The sequence below is a fragment of the Zootoca vivipara genome, chromosome 11 (genome assembly GCF_963506605.1).
Source record: "Zootoca vivipara chromosome 11, rZooViv1.1, whole genome shotgun sequence".
Taxonomy (NCBI): Eukaryota; Metazoa; Chordata; class Lepidosauria; order Squamata; family Lacertidae; genus Zootoca; species Zootoca vivipara.
The window spans coordinates 33,321,820-33,338,562 of record NC_083286.1 but is presented as its reverse complement, the minus strand read 5'-3'; the positions used below and the strand labels follow the sequence as shown (position 1 = coordinate 33,338,562).

General features: G+C 45.2%; 1 protein-coding gene across 1 annotated transcript; it reads right to left on the bottom strand.

The window, feature by feature from the left end:
• Nucleotides 1–3,172: 3,172 nt before the first annotated feature.
• On the bottom strand, nucleotides 3,173–5,370 carry ANKRD34B (ankyrin repeat domain 34B). The gene has a single exon (XM_035100079.2). The coding sequence runs from the start codon at nucleotides 5,326–5,328 to the stop codon at nucleotides 3,790–3,792; it is 1,539 nt and encodes a 512-aa protein (XP_034955970.2). The 5' UTR covers nucleotides 5,329–5,370; the 3' UTR covers nucleotides 3,173–3,789.
• Between the last annotated feature and the right edge of the window lie 11,373 nt (nucleotides 5,371–16,743).

Genomic DNA, 16,743 nt, shown 5'->3' with positions numbered 1-16,743 from the left:
TAGTGCAATAAAGGCTCAAATTAGAATTTGCAGCCCTATCTCTGACAGCTGCTTTGCTTTAAAATTTGCCTCAAATACTTAGGAAAGTTAATACAATTTTTACTATCTTCTATTTGGGTAGTACCAGTTGATATTTGACGGTTCAACTCCCCTTTATTGCTTAGCCAAAGGCAATTGCCAATCATTCAGGAGTACAATGGGGGGAGGGCAGAACCCTGCTCAAAATATTATAAACATCACAATGCATTGCACTATCACATCTTTTCCAATAATAAAAAACTATTAAACTCATTAGAGAAACGAGTAATAATTATAAATGCTCATTTATAATTCATTCAGCACTACTATCTGGAATGCTTTACTCTACTTTATTAGGAAGGAAAGGAAGCAGATTTGTCTGGGATAAGAAGCCCCACTAACCTTACAACCTCCCCCATTTTGTTTAATAGTGCTGTTGTTTTCTGCTATGGGTTCTATGGAGACCAGGGGTGGAGGTTCATTCATGGCTTCCCTCCTCAGATCACCCTGTTCTTCTTGAGGTGGCAGACATGGGGGAAAATATATACCTGAACCTTTTTTGAATATTAATTCCCACAATAACTCCTCGTCTACAGGAAGTAAGAAAACAGAATGGTGGTGAGGTTGGAAGACAAGAACATGAAATAGCATGGGATTCTGGGTAAAGCACCGTTTTGGAGATACCCTTGGAGTTGGTGGAAATAACAGGTGAAGAGTCTAAGTGAGAACCTGGATACTGATGAGAATCTGCTTGTAACAGAAACATTGTATAGCTGCATATTAATTAGTATAGAATAGCTGTCTTATTTACTATGGATCTACTGTCTTAGTATAAGCGAGTAAGCCAAAGCACTACTAGCTACCCTGAACAGAATATTGTTAATTATTCAGGGCCTTCAGTCAATAACATTTGTTTTCTGATTAGATCAGAAATAACCGAAAGATTAAAGCTACAAAACATTTTAAAGTAACAACATAGTGCCAGTTATCAGCGATCACAGAAATCTGATAAATGTTTCACAGGAGCTGTTCCAGTACAAAACACTAATGCTGACATTTACAATATCAGCACTCATTCCCACTCCAATAAAATGCAAGTAAACAACAGAGCTGCTTTTCATAGCAAATGTCTGTAGGACGTGAAAGATGTGGAGCAAATATAAAAAAACACTTGCCCCAATTTAGCAAGGTCTATGCTGCACGAGGAGGAAGAAGAGGAAGAGGAAGAGGAAGAGGAAGAGGAAGAGGAAGAGGAAGAGGAAGAAGAAGAAGAAGAAGAAGAAGAAGAAGAAGAAGAAGAAGAAGAAGAAGAAGAAGAAGAAGAAGACTTTATTACTTATACCCCACCCTTCTGGCTGGGCACCTCCTCCCAACATAACATAAAAAAACACAGTGTGACATCAAACACTAAAAACTTCCCAATACAGGGCCATCTTCAGAAAGCCATGTAATTATTTCTTAGACATCTGATGGGAGGGTGTTCACAGGGCAGGTGCCACTACCAAGAAGACCCTCTGTCTGGTTCCCTGTAACTTTACTGCAGTGAGGGAACCACCAGAAGGCCCTCAGAACTGGACCTCAGTGTCCAGGCTGAATGATGGGGGTGGAGACACTCTTTTAGGTATGTTGAATTGGATTTGTATTTTAATGCACATCCCCATTTAGAGGCACCAGAAGCTACATAAACCAGAACTGGGGGCAGGCGGGCTGTGTAACTGCATTCAAAGGGGAGAGAAGTGAGATTATTATGCTTTTATCAGACTTGAATGGTAACAGTAACTACTGGAGGTCTATAGCCAGTGTTTTTGCTAGTTTTTTCTAACACACTCCCATCCCCAAAGCCAGTCCACCCATGAGGCAAGGTGAGGCAACCACCTCGATGGTAGGATCCAGAAGTGATGTAGTTCTTTATTCTCCACTTGTTCCTGATGTTGATCCTCACTTCCCTCTTCTTCCCTGGCAGGGAGGGGAAGCGCCATTTAACGATTTGCCTCAGGTGCCAAAATGTCTTGGACGAGCCCTCCCTGCCCCACAATGGATCGTGGGAGGAATCTCTCCCACAGCCTCAAACAAATACTGCCTCTCTCACCATTTTTCTATTACCTTCTGACTCGTCTCTACCCTAGCTGACATTTTGGTGGCAGCTTTTTCATAATCCCAGAGTACATAAGTCCCTGCCAATGTGCACATCAAAGAAACTTGTCTGCCAGGCACTCCATGATAAGGCCCAATTTTGCCAAGATCCTGTTTTAATTATCCATACATGCACACACAAATACACACAGTTGGAGAGAAGTCACATGAGAATTGATTGCATACAATCAGTTGTCATTGCAAAGAGCAGCTTGCTAGGTAATTCGGAGGAGGTAGACGACAGCAGCAAAGGTAATGGGGAGGGGACTCACCTTCCCTCCTTTGTCTCATGCTGTTGCTGCTTCTCTCTGTCTTCCCCAGTGCCTTTGAGACTTTAAGGGAGAAAAGAAAGGACAGAACAAATGCAAGACTTGGTGGAGGAGATACCTCTAAGTGCACAAAACAATACATTTAACAGGCTCAATATGTTTTGATTAAAATCTGTGTAAGGGATACAGTAAAACAATAATGCTTTATGTTCTCAAAAAACACTTTGAGAACACTTTCTGATTGCAGCACCCTGAAAAAGATTTTAATGGAAACATATTAAGTATAATGAATTACTGTTTGGTGCACGTAGAGTTCCCTTTCTTCCCACTTTCCTTCTCATAGTGAATCCTCACCCTAACAACTATATTATTTAAGCATCTATCACAAAAGATTCCCACAATCCATCGAATCCTATACAGTAAATTCAAGAATGTGGCCAGAGGGAAAGAAAGTGTTTGGGGATTTAAAAAACCAAAAAAGCAGCAAAAGCTAGAGTTTAATGCAGTAAAATTACACCAGTATATCTTCATTACTTCCATGGTTGCTCCTCTGCCCCAAAATGTATTCAATAAATACTCAAGAGGGACAAACAACAAAAGCTTCCAAAATTTAAACAGAAAAATATTCACTCTACAAAACTGGAGACGTTTGTTGGATTTTACAGCAGCTCTTCCATCTGTTATAAATTGGATACAATACTTTTCTAAAATGTTGTGTTTTCTATTGTCCGTACGTGTCCTGCCTCCCCCGCTAGTTGTTGCTAAAGCTTTATATTTTTCCTTAATTCAATTCATTCACTTCACATTAGATGTTTGCAACCTTTCAAGAGAGGATAAATTAATGTAAGAATAATAGACACTAGGCATAATCCAGCACAGAATTTGGCATGACAAAACCTATTGAAATCAATGGGCTTGAACACATTCCTACTATGTACCGGGTTGTTTTCCATTGTATAGCTGAACTGTCTGTTGCACAATATAGGATTTAATTCTGTAACAGCTGTTTAAAAATAGTCACACACTGTAGATAAGGCATTACTAAACTTGCTGTAAGAGACTGGGCCTAGTATTTGCGAACCCTAGAAGGCCTCATCTGAAAATTCTGGTTTGTATTATCTATGCAGACAATGGAGAACCATATTCATTGTTTTCTTTTATTATAGAGCTACAATGAAGGTAACAATATTTTGCAATTGCTGTATTCCTCTGCAACTAACCAGAAATTTTTTTGCAGCTCAACCTCAAGGCTGATGTTCAATGAAGAGTTGGGGGTGGTGTTGCTACAGTCCAGTCCAGCCACTCTCACATTCCAAAATAATACTTGTTAGTGTGTACAGGTTGTATGCCACTGTTCCCCAGTAATCAACTAAAAATTTACCAGCTGTTTGATCTGTTCGGTTTGTAATGATTGCCTCCTTGTCAAGAGTGTTCTACTTTTGAAGTCTTTGGGGTAAATGGGTGCTGTTGGAATTAGGGTTTTTTGTCCACAAGAAACCACTGTATTAATCTTACAGATATCAGGGATTGTGGGCTGAGGGTTCACATTTAAAGGGGGAAGAAAACAGGGTCTGGTCAGGGCAGTGTGATCTGAACCCCGCCTCTCTAAAATGGCATGATTTCTCCTGCTCAAGAAACTGGGAGGCATGTTTTCTATCAGTTCTCTGGAACTCAGTGACAACGATGGAGATGGGGAGAGAAGCTTTTTCTTCCCTAGAAGTGATTTGCTGTCTTCAGTAAGAGGGCTTAAGCTAGTTGTTAGCTGTGAATCGGAACTGTAGTGATTTGCCCCCAGATTTCTTCTTTGAACAATGTTTTTCAAGGTGGAAACAAAGGTCATTTGGGCGGAATCTGGACTCTGGTCTACAGGAGCTTCACTCTGATCTGCTGCAGCTTCACTCCTATTATGGTAAGTCTCACCAAAGAGTGACTGAGAATTTATCTCATCATACGACATTTTTCTTGAGGCAGTTTGCTCAAAGTTTTTCAAGAAATTAAGAGTATCCTTTATATCAATGCTGTGGTGTCTGGTGATAAATCTCTTGGACAGGGCCAGGCTGTTGATTTTAAAACACAATTCTTCCTCTGGAGTTATGTCCTGAAGCTCTTCTTGTAAAGGGGATATTTGATTCTGATCGAAAAGTGAGGAGGAAGGCTTTGTCCAAGGTTCAGAATATACGTGCTGCATCTGAGGTCCTGTGTGTGCCAAGTTGGGTTTTCTTGAAGGAGAATGTGGTTCAGGGGCATCTTCCTTTCTTCCAGGATGATTAGGTTCTTTAAAGTTAAAGAGACCCTTTTCTGTCTCCTTTGAGTTTGACTGTGGTGAGGGAGATGTTTTGATTTCTACATCTGATGGGGAAGTGCAAGAACTTGAAGAATGAGCTTCATCAGTGTCAGGAGGAACATTTAAGTACTGCTTAATTCTCTGCCTCCCAGATGGAGACCTGTCTTTCGTAATGATTATGACTTCTTTCCCTCTTGCTTTGCAAGCATCTAGGAGAACTTTGAGGGTTTCCTTGTCCTCTGAATTCACCGAGTAAACAAGAACTGAATTGCCAGAATGGTCTTGCAGACTTATGTCTGCTCCACTTTTAAGCAGTAAAGAAACCACTTCAGGGCCAGCCTTCTGCAAGCAAGCATGCATTAAGGCTGTCTTCCCAGTTTTGTCCTGTATGTTTGGATCTGCCTTATTCTCCAGGAGGTACTTCACCATTTTGACTTTGCTAACACTCTGGTGGTCCACATGCTTTGTCTTACAAGCAATCATTAAAGGGGTTTCACCACGGTCATTACTTTCATTAATGTAGGCCCCACCTTCTAACAAAAGCCTTGTGAGACGAAGTCTGCTTTGATAGACCGCTTTTATCAGAGAGTTTCCATCAGGTGAAAGCTCTATGACTTCTTCCATCTTCTCTGTTTTTGAAGACTGCAGCTGTTGGAAATGTTGCCTAATTTGGAGACAAACAGGAAAGATAATTAAGAATCTAATAGATATTTTCATTTAGTAACAGGAAGATGAAAAATGGGAGCCTCTATTAAACAGAACATTCTAATTTTGCAATATATACATGCACACACACACCTGTCTGCATGAAACAGTGCATTCCTCAAGTTGACCTGGCACTAAAGGCTGAAATAATGCATTTTATGTACTTAACAAAACTTTGGCAGCTTAGGAATATATTTATTTATTTAGACTGGACAAGTATCAGGAAGGAGGTCGCTTAAATCTCTCTCTACCTGATACTTTCCCATTGCAACTCCAGCTCTCATACTAAAAAAATGAATATATAAATTAGTACTTCACTTTGGCCTGAGTCATACCCAGAGTTTGCTTTCTTATCTGATAATTGTTTCCATAAGTCTCATGAATTATGTTAAAATTGACAGGAAGGCATAGAAGAATAAGGAACTCAGAGAGGATGCATTGAGTGTTTATAGTATGTTTGTTAATGGCCAGCAAGTTGCCTACTAGAGGACCACCTACCAGTTCTTGAACAACAGGTTCTCATTGTAATTACTACCACATACCTCTTGGTTGGCAACTAGAAAGCAGCCTAGGATGCATCCTTACTGTTTTGTGAGGCTTCAGTCCTATCTAAGAGTAAGCCCAACTGAAACCAGAGAACATACTTCTGTAAAGCATAGGTTGAGAGAAGCTGAGTAGTGGTTAGTGTTGGACTAGGACTTGGGAGACCACTCAGCCATAGGTGTTCATAGGAATATAAGAAACCACCTTATACCCAGTCAGCTCATTTATCTATTGAGCTCGGCATCATCTCACTGACTAGCTGCTCTCCAGCATTTCCAACCCTTCCTGGAGATTGGAGCTGGGACCTTTGTTATGTGAAGCAGGTGCTCTCCCACTGAACTACAGCCCTTCCTAAGCTCATTGGGTTACCTTGGGTCAGCCATTGCCTCTCTGCCTGGCCTATGCCACATGCAGGGTTGTTATGAGGATAAAATGAGGAGGGAGAACTTTGAGCTCCTTGGAGGAAAGGTGGGAAAGATATGTAATAAATAAATATACCCAGTGTGCTCCAAGGCACACATACCAGGGAGTAAGTCCCATCAAATATGCAGCCCAAATCTATGCATACTTACTGACAGTGGTGCCAACATGAATAAAATATTGAGGAGGGGGCAGGTAAGCCCTGTCCTGCATAATCGACACAGCACATGGTGAGTGACCCCCTCTAATATTTTATTGGGCAGCTGAAGGGACCTCCTATCTAAGTGGGGCTTACTCCCAGGTGAGTGTGCATAATATTGCAGCCTTCCTGGAGCTTCCTTATCAATACTGTAAATACATATCACTACTATGCTGTGTGCACCATACAATGTTTTTTTTTAAAAAAATAGCACTGATCTTTCTATTTTATTAGGAAATAAAAATTCAGAGGCACTCTTTTACAGAAAATTAATTCTCCACTCCACCCAATTTGTAACCTGGAAAACAGTCAACCCTGCTCAGTACCACACAACAGTCTGCTCCATTTCACCGCTGCATCCCATAGCAATTAAAAGTAATAAAAGTAATTTCGTTTTAAACTGCTAATTGGAACACTGCAATTTGTATGTTCTTCTGCATGTCAGTGTGACCGCAGTCGCGCGGTACAAAAAACAACAACCCAGCAACACTCCGAAGTAACTCCATTCGTTTTAGTACAGTACAGAGTATTTGCGATTTTTAAATATTTCGGAAGTGCGTGGTTGCAAAAACGGAACTGGGAACCCGAACACGGCTACTAAAGAAACGGTGTCGGGCTGCACACTTTTGCAAGCCAGCAGCGAGCTTATTCCAGACTATGTCTATATGCCTATTTAGGAGCCAGCACTACTGAAGTCAATGGGTGGTGCTTCCAAATAAGTGAGCCTAGGTGAACAGCCCGCAGGCAATATACGAAGACATGGATTGCACCCACTACTCCCTGCTGCCTGCCCCCTTTGTACGCCCTCGGGAGACCCCCCACTCTCGCGCACGGCAGTCCAAACGCGAAGACTCTCGAAGGGCGCGTCGCTGGCGGGAAAAATTCGCCCGGGGCGGCATCGCTGTGCGGAGTCGTCAGGAGCGCTCGCCAAAACGCAGCAGCGGCACCACCATGCCAAGGTGAGGCAAGTTGTTCTGCCCTCAGGTAGGAAGGCAAGCGGCCCGGGATCCAACCACCGCTCTCCAAATCTCCCCTCCGCCCGCTTTACCTGCTTGAGGAGCCGGCAGCTGAGGGACGCCGAGTGAGAGAGAGAGCTGCCTTCTCTTGCGCGGGGCTCCTCTCTGCGCAGGAATTCAGGTCTTCTTAGTTCTCCAGTACCGGCGGCTGCTTGAGGCAACAGCGGGGAGTGAGGGGGAAGAAATGCCTCCGCTCGGCTGGCAGGCAGGCAGCGCCCCTGCTCTGGAGAGGCGGCTGTCAGGAGCGCTGGGGCGGCTTCACCCACCTCTTGGGCGCGCCACCCACGCGCTGCTGAGCTCGGGCTCTAAGGTCCCGCTGCCTCGCCGCTCTCTCTGGTTGGGCAAGGACGTCTGTTGCCTGCTCGCCAGGGCGGAACTAGCCAACTGCCGGGCTGCAAGGTGGGCTTGCTCGTTGCTCTTGCAGAAGGCGGGAAGCCAGCGGAGGCGGCGGTAGCGCGCGCGCGCTCTGTCCCTCCGCAGGGAAGCTCGCGAGGCAGAGTCTACTCCACGCATCCAGTCGGATTTGCGGCGTGCAGCAGCCAACGCCTACGTTTGCTGGAAAGCAGGTCTCCCTGGAGTCAGTGGAGAGCGCACTCCCGAGGAAACGTGTATAATAAGACTGCGGTTTGACATCTCCCTTCCCCACCCCCGGCCCCAGAGGTCCTTTAAGAGCTGCGCGCCAGGCAGAAGTTCAACAGGTGCAGACTTCCCCTCCTACGCAGAGATGGCGAAAAGATACAGTAGTTGCATCTGTTGAATTGCTGCAGGGCAGAAAACTATCAAAGGCATCTTCTCCCACTTTGGATGTCTTTGCCTTTTTAGTTTGTAAGGTTGGTGGCAGGTCCTTGTCTCCTTCCTTTTCCCCATTGTTGTGAGACAGTTTGAGAGACAACCTTTGTTTGGAAAGCGGGATAAAACACATAGATAATAAAGTACTACCAATAAAGCTTTCGTCAAGAAAAAGCTGGCCATTGTGCTCTGCTTTGGACCACTTGCCCAAACATTAAAAGTAATGGGTTAGATCAGAACATGGAGACAGACCTCTGCTGAAATCATCACTTTACCGACACACACACACCAACCAGGAGCCCAGCATTTGTAAATGGATGGGGTTTTGTGTATGAGACAGGGGGGTGGGTGGGTACTTTTCTTACCATTTGTATGCTGCAGCAAGCACTTTCCCCCCAAGAATAAGGTTTTCATCCCATGCCTAGTGATATTTCGTCCAGTCTTCCATTAAGTCTTCCATTAAGTGGTTGTAAGATTGACAGGTGCATAATGCAGTCCTCTCACAGGAGGGATAACTACTGTACTTCGGAATGCATGGTTGGGTGGGAAACACCTGTTGGAAAGCGTCCTCATGGCAAATTCCCTGTGTGTATGTAAAGCTATCATATTTAGTAAAGGTGACGCATCTTGCCAGTATGTGATATTCCTGCATTGATCGTTACAGTACAATCTTCTCCTTTCCTTGCTTATTGAAATGTCTGAATCATTCTTGAAATATACAAGAGAGATGAAAGGTTACTCAGCAGATGCTCACAAACTGCCTGGTGTGCAGGCAATAGGATAGTTACAGATATCTGTGTCTGTACAAAAAAGGGCTCCGACCTGACTTGAAAACCACCTTTATAAATTAAGGATCATTAATGTGGTTGCCTGTCTCCCCTGTCCTGTCTATGGTGTTTGTGGAGATGGTCTAATTTTGTAAGCTTCCAGCTAGAGACTCTTTGTTTAGTAGTTTCTGCTTTTGCTGCTGGGGACAGACTATCACCAGCATATAACTCCCATGTTTAAAAGCCTGCACTGACTGTCCACACACAACTGGTCTAGGTTCAAGTTTACTGTATTAATTTACAAGGTTCTTAAAAACTTGGGGTCCAGGATAGCTTAGCAACTGCCTGATGCCTTATATCTCTACCCGATCACTGAGGTCTTTGGGGAAGTTGCTGTAGTAGCCTCTCATGGCTTGGATGCATGATTTGCATCCACCAAGGGCTGTGTGTTCAGTATTGTGGGCCCAATTTCATGGAACTCCCATCCAGCTGAGATCAGACCCCACTCTGTTGGATGTCTGATGCCTATTGAAGACTGTTTTATTGCAGCAGACTTTTAAAGTCATTTCTGATTGCATAGTTAAGTTTTTAACTGATTTTATCTATATTGTATTTGCTGAGCTATCACTTAAGAGACAGTTTTAATTAAGTGGCATATAAATTGTCTAAATATCCCCTCTTGTCTCTTATTCTGCTCTCCGACCTGCAGAATAAGGTGGCCGGATTTGCAAAACAATTTCTTGTGTACAAAGAAGCATAAAGTACTCACGTTGAATTGCCAACCCAAGCTCTTCCTAAAGCCCAAAATCAGATAGGCATACCATTTCAGTAGGCTTATTTATTAGTAATCACCTGAGTAAACAAGAGTTGTGCCTGCAACCTCCAGGAAATCAGAATCAGGGAAACATCAGGCATGACTCAAGGAGGCCTAGAGATAATAGAGAACGGCCAATTATAGCAGAGCTTAATATTCCAAGTCACTATGTATGCTACTGTATTTCTCCGAAAATAAGACACCATCTTATAATTATTTTCGCTAAAAAACACACACGGTGGCTTATTTTCAGGGGATGTCTTATTTTTTTAATTACATGTCCAGCCTAGCCTCTTCCTTGGCACCCTCCAGAACTGTGTCTATCACTATGTCTTATTTTCGGGGTGCCAATGCTTAGAAATCCTGTTATGGCTTATTTTATGGGTATGACTTATTTTAGAAGAAACAGGGTAAGAGGAAGGAGCCTCCGGGTCTGGTCTTCACCGGATGGATACTGGAATCAGCAAGGGATACCCACACAACCTGAAGGTACTGCTGTGCAATGCCAGGTCAATGATTCATAAGACCACTGCCATCCATGACTTGATCGTGGATGGAGGACTTGACCTGGCATGTGTGAAAGAGGCATGTGGTTGGATGAGGCAGATGGGCCTGTTTTAGCTGCTGCTTGTCCACGAGGTTTCTCTTATGCACAGCAACCCAGGCCTTGTGGGCGGGGGGGGGTTGCAGTGATTTTTAGGAAGTCATTAGTTTAGGAAGCTCAACATCAAAAAAACCAAGATCATGGCCACTGGTCCCATCACCTCCTGGCAAATAGAAGGGGAAGAAATGGAGGCAGTGAGAGATTTTACTTTCTTGGGCTCCTTGATCACTGCAGATCAGGCATCCCCAAACTGTGGCCCTCCAGATGTTTTGGCCTACAACTCCCATGATCCCTTGCTAGCAGGACCAATGGTCAGGGAAGATGGGAATTGTAGTCCAAAACATCTGGAGGGCCAAAGTTTGGGGATGCCTGACAGCAGATGGTGATCTGCTGCAGATGGTGACAGCAGTCACAAAATTAAAAGACGCCTGCTTCTTGGGAGAAAAGCAATGACAAACCCAGACAGCATCTTAAAAAGCAGAGACATCACCTTGCCTACAAAGGTCCGTATAGTTAAAGCTATGGTTTTCCCAGTAGTGATGTATGGAAGTGAGAGCTGGACCATAAAGAAGGCTGATCGCCGAAGAATTGATGCTTTTGAATTATGGTGCTGGAGGAGACTCTTGAGAGTCCCATGGACTGCAAGAAGATCAAACCTATCCATTCTGAAGGAAATCAGCCCTGAGTGCTCACTGGAAGGACAGATCGTGAAGCTGAGGCTCCAATACTTTGGCCACCTCATGAGAAGAGAAGAATCCTTGGAAACGACCTTGATGTTGGGAAAGATGGAGGGCACTAGGAGAAGGGGACGACAGAGGACGAGATGGTTGGACAGTGTTCTCGAAGCTACGAACATGAGTTTGACCAAACTGCGGGAGGCAGTGGAAGACAGGAGTGCCTGGCGTGCTATGGTCCATGGGGTCACGAAGAGTCGGACACGACTAAACGACTAAACAACAACAAGTTTGCACCAGGCGTCCTATTGGGAAGACCCAGATCTCTGAGTGCATGTTCTGGAAGTTGGGCAATAGGGGCAGTACAGGATTCCTTCTGGTGTACCGACCTCCTCGCTGCACCAAAGGATTCCCTGCCCGAGCTGCTTCAGGTCGTGGCGGACGTTCTCCTGGAGACACCTAGTTTGCTTGTCCTAGGGGATTTTAATATCCATGCTGACACGATCTTACAAGGGGCCGCTCGGGACTTTGTGGAAGCATGGCCTCCATGGGGCTGTCCCTGAATAAGTCTGGCCCAACTCATAGCTGCGGACATGCATTGGACCTGTTTTTTCCCCTCTCGTTTAAACGGGGCTTTGCTTCCTTTGGAGCAAGAGCATTTTATTTTTAAAAAAATAATTTTTATTAGTTTTATAACAAAAAGTAAAAAGGCACAAACAAACAACACAATAGAACAATAAAGCACAATAACGTAACACAAAAAAAAGAAACACAAAAATCCAAATACCCAGTGCTTTTCTTTTAACATTATTTGAGGGGACTTCCTCAAGTTCCCTCCATCTATGATTCATATCTCTTTTATCAATTAGCAATTTCCAATTCATTATTAAAAATTCCATAAAATTTCAAATCTCTTATGCATCTATTTACTTCACATAATTCCTAAATCCACAGTTTCTAAACACTTCTAAATCTAATCTTAATATACAAATTTGGCATTTTTTTAAAGATAAATTTTAAAGTCTTTCCACTCTTCCTCAGTCGCTTCTTCTCCCTGGTCGCGGATTCTCCCGGTCATCTCAGCCAGTTCCATATACTCCATCATCTTCATTTGCCAATCATCCACTGTTGGTAATTCGTGGGTCTTCCAGTTCTTGGCCAGTGGACCTGGTGTTTACCTCTATGGATGTTGGTGATCTGACACTAAGTAAAAGTGAAACTAAAGAAGTGCCATGGTCAGATCACTACCTGTTGCAACTAGACTTCTCTGCAACCCTTCCCCTCTGCAGGGAGGTGGGACCGATTCGGATGGTCCGCCCCCACCACTTAATGGATCCAAATGGTTTCCAGAGAGTGGTAGGGGATGTTTTATCCCATGTTGATGGCCTTTCAGCCGATTCCCTGGTGGCCCGCTGGAATGTGGAGTTAACCAGGGCTATTGACTGTTTGGCTCCAAAGCGCCCTCTCCGATTGCATGGAGCCCAGACAGCCCCGTGGTTTTCCATGGATCTGAGGGCAATGAAACAATCGCTAAGACGGCTAGAGCGCCGGTGGCGGAGAACTCATTCTGAAGCTGACCGGACACGGGTTAGAGCTCAATGTCGAGCCTACCAAGTGGCGGTAGTGACGGTGAAGAAGACTTTATTCACCACCTCTATTGCATCTGCAGAAAACAGCAGCAGGAGACTTTTTCAGATGGTTCACAGTTTAGTGGAACCACTTGCTCCATCGGGGCCCAGTACGGGCTGCATGATCTCCTGCAACGTTTTTTGCAGATAAAGTCGCTCAGCTTCAGGAAGAGGTAGACTCCACCGTGGGAGCAGGGCCGGGGCGGGAGAGTGCTAGAGTCCTGTCTAGTCCAGTTGTGTGGGATCATTTCCAATCTGCTACCTCCGAGGATGTGGACAGGCTGCTTGGACAAGTGAAACCAACCACCTGTCTCCTTGATCCTTGCCCATCCTGGCTTATAAAAGCTAGCCGGGAAGGGCTGGGCGATGGGCTTCGTGGGTTGGTGAATGCTTCTCTCTGTGAGGGAGCCTTCCCAAACCCGCTGAAAGAGGCGGTTATTAAACCGCTTCTTAAAAAACCATCTTTAGATGCGGCCAATATGGCCAACTATCGCCCAGTCTCAAATATTCCATTCTTGGGCAAGGTGATTGAGCGGGTGGTCGCTGAACAACTCCAGGCACGCCTGGAAGAAGCGGACCATTTGGATCCCTTCCAGTCGGGATTCAGGCCTCATCATGGGACTGAAACTGCCTTGGTCACACTGGTTGATGATCTCCAGCGGGCTAGGGACAAAGGTGAGAGCTGTTTCCTAGTTCTGCTGGATCTCTCAGCGGCTTTTGACACCATCAACCATAACATCCTTCTGGACCATCTAGAGGGGTTGGGAGCTGGGGGCACTGTCATACAGTGGTTCTGCTCCTTCCTCCTGGGCCGTGTTCAGAAAGTGGTGGGGGGGGTGAGTGTTTGAACCCCTGGGCTCTCACTTGTGGGGTGCCTCAGAATTCTGTCCTCTCGACTTCCGGTCTGTCGCGGCGGAGAGAAGGACGCAGGGACCTCGCGCGCCGATGTCCCTGGCTTCGCGGAGGGGGGGAAAGTCCGCAGAGCGAGCGGATTCCCCGTAAAAACACCGGGTAGAGAGTCCCGGTGACTCACGCGCCCAGCGGTTGCTCCGTTTTTTGCGGATCCCCCACTGCCCGAGAGCTCAATAGAGCGATCGAGAGCCGGCGGGGTGGAACCGCGGGAGCCATTTTGGGCTATATCTTACCTCCGAGAAGTGAAGCTCCGAGTCCTGACCCGGCAAGCGGCAGATTCTTCCGAACAAATTTAAACTTCGAAAAAGTAAGTGGAATTGCGATCACGGACTTTAAATTCGTTAATTGGAAAAACAGGAGAGGCTTTAAAGAAACGGAAGTCGGTCTCTTCCTAATGGAAAACTGGGAGGCGCTTTAAATAATCTTAAGCTGAACGACAAAAGGCATCTGGGACTGTGGACCCGAGAGAAAGAAAGACTTTTTTGAACCCTCTCAACTCCCGAGTCTGGCACCCCTTGAGGTACAGCATTATTAAGGGGGAGAGTGCTTTGACAGCTGTCAAAAGCTGTCAAGCTGTCAAAAGACCGGGTGGATTTATTGCACTGTTGTAATCAGTAAAAATTGACTGAAAACGTGGTAGAACTATTCAATATCGGAATTAAGAATGGAGTTGTGATTGAGTTAAAAGACAAAGGAAAAGAACAGCCAAAATGGAGTCGACCGTCTGAGGAAGGAATTTTCCAGCACCTCTTTGTTCTCCACCTCCTGTTTGTCTGCGGTCAGGAGAAATATGAAAACAAAGTACTCTCGAGCCTTCCAGGAGGCTGTGCTAAACTATCTACAAATATGGGAGGATATTTACAAGGAACGGCAACATCCCAATTCACCAGCAGTCGAGGATGAAGTCCAAGTCCAGGATTTAGAGGAAAATTTGATCTTGGAGACTGTGGAGATTGAATCTGGATGTCAGGAGAAACAACTAGATGAAAATCTTAAAGAGGACTTGGACTATAAAAAATATGTTTGGGATGAAGCAAAGCATGGACTTCAAAAGGAAGAAAATCAAGCAGAGCAAGAAAATGAGAAGCAAAGGAATTTGAGGATTAATGGACTTGAAGATCCTGGAGGGGTTGAAATGTGGGGTGATGTCAGGGAGGAATGGGAAAGACAGGGGCAGGGGGGGACAAGGGTCTGGAGACGGATATGGGAAAGAATGGGTGTGGGGTGAATATTCTAGTTAAAAGATTTTGCTTTTAGTCTCTGAAAGACGGTTTTTGAAATTTTGGCCTGTTAACGGAAATGCTGATCCAATTGGGGGAAAAGACTTAGGGAGAGGAGATGGAGTGTAAAAATGAATGGAAAAAGCTGTGTTTTCTGGAGGGAATTATAAGAACGGCTTAGGAAAGAATTTAAGTTAATGTAAATTTTTGTAAGTTAAGTTAGGTTTAGGCAGAAAGCTGCCTACTCTCCTCTCCTTACTCTGAGATACTCAGTGGCAGGGAGTGCTCAGAGGGGTGAGGAGGGGATATAATGGAACCTTGGAAATGCTGTGCCCCACAGGTTCCTCTTGTGGCAGGAGGGGGCCGGTGGGAGGGCAGCATGGAAAAGGAGGAGGGTTGAGTTAATATTATAAGAAAAGGATTTTAAACTGAAATAGAAAACCCGCCATAAACTTTAGATTTTGTTTAAGGAAAACCAGGAGGAAGACTATCGAGGAAGTCACAAGTATAAGGTTAAGGTAATAAGAATTGGGGAGTTAAAATTCTCCCCTATTATTGTTATGTTTGTATTTGTCTAAGTATGCTTATGAATGAGCTGGGGGAAACCAATCCTCAGAGCTCCTCCATTCCTGTCCTTTCAGTGGCAGGGGGGGGGAAGAGGGGGGAGGAGGGAGGGGGGAGGCCAAACCCAACTTACAATGGACCCCTTTGATTCTCAAAGCACACGGGTTTCACTGGTGGCAGAGGTGAACCAGTGGGTGGAGGGAAAACGAAGGGACAGTGTTATATTGTATGTTTGTGTAGTTTGTTTAGTTTTCTTTGTAAAATTAATAAAAATTATTATAAAAAAAAAAGAATTCTGTCCTCTCCCCCATGCTTTTTAACATCTACATGCAGCCGCTGGGAGAGCTCATCAGGGGCTTTGGGCTGGGTGTTCATCAGTATGCGGATGATACCCAGCTCTACCTCTCTTTCAAATCAGAACCAGTGAAGGCAGTGAAGGTCTTGTGTGAGTGCCTGGAGGTGGTTGGAGGATGGATGGCAGCTAACAGATTGAGGTTGAATCCTGACAAGACAGAAGTACTGTTTGTGGGGGACAGGAGGTGGGCAGGTATGGAGGACTCCCTGGTTCTGAATGGGGTAACTGTGCCCCTGAAGGACCAGGTGTGCAGCCTGGGAGTCATTCTGGACTCACAGCTGTCCATGGAGGCACAGGTCAATTCTGTGTCCAGGGCAGCTGTTTATCAGCTCCACCTGGTATGCAGGCTGAGACCCTACCTGCCTGCAGATTGTCTCGCCAGAGTGGTGCATGCTCTAGTTATCTCCCGCTTGGACTACTGCAATGCGCTCTACGTGGGGCTACCTTTGAAGGTGACCCGGAAACTACAACTAATCCAGAATGCGGCAGCTAGACTGGTGACTGGGAGCAGCCGCCGAGACCACATAACACCGGTCCTGAAAGACCTACATTGGCTCCCAGTACGTTTCCGAGCACAATTCAAAGTGTTGGTGCTGACCTTTAAAGCCCTAAACGGCCTCGGTCCAGTATACCTGAAGGAGCGTCTCCTCCCCCATCGTTCTGCCCGGACACTGAGGTCCAGCTCCGAGGGCCTTCTGGCAGTTCCCTCATTGCGAGAAGCCAAGTTGCAGGGAACCAGGCAGAAGGCCTTCTCGGTGGTGGCGCCTGCCCTATGGAACGCCCTCCCATCAGATGTCAAAAAGGAAAACAGCTACCAGATTTTTAGAAG

Coding starts and splice junctions, on each gene's coding strand:
- ANKRD34B (XM_035100079.2), bottom strand. CDS start 5,328: ATGGAAGAAGTCATAGAGCTTTCACCTGATGGAAACTCTCTGATAAAA.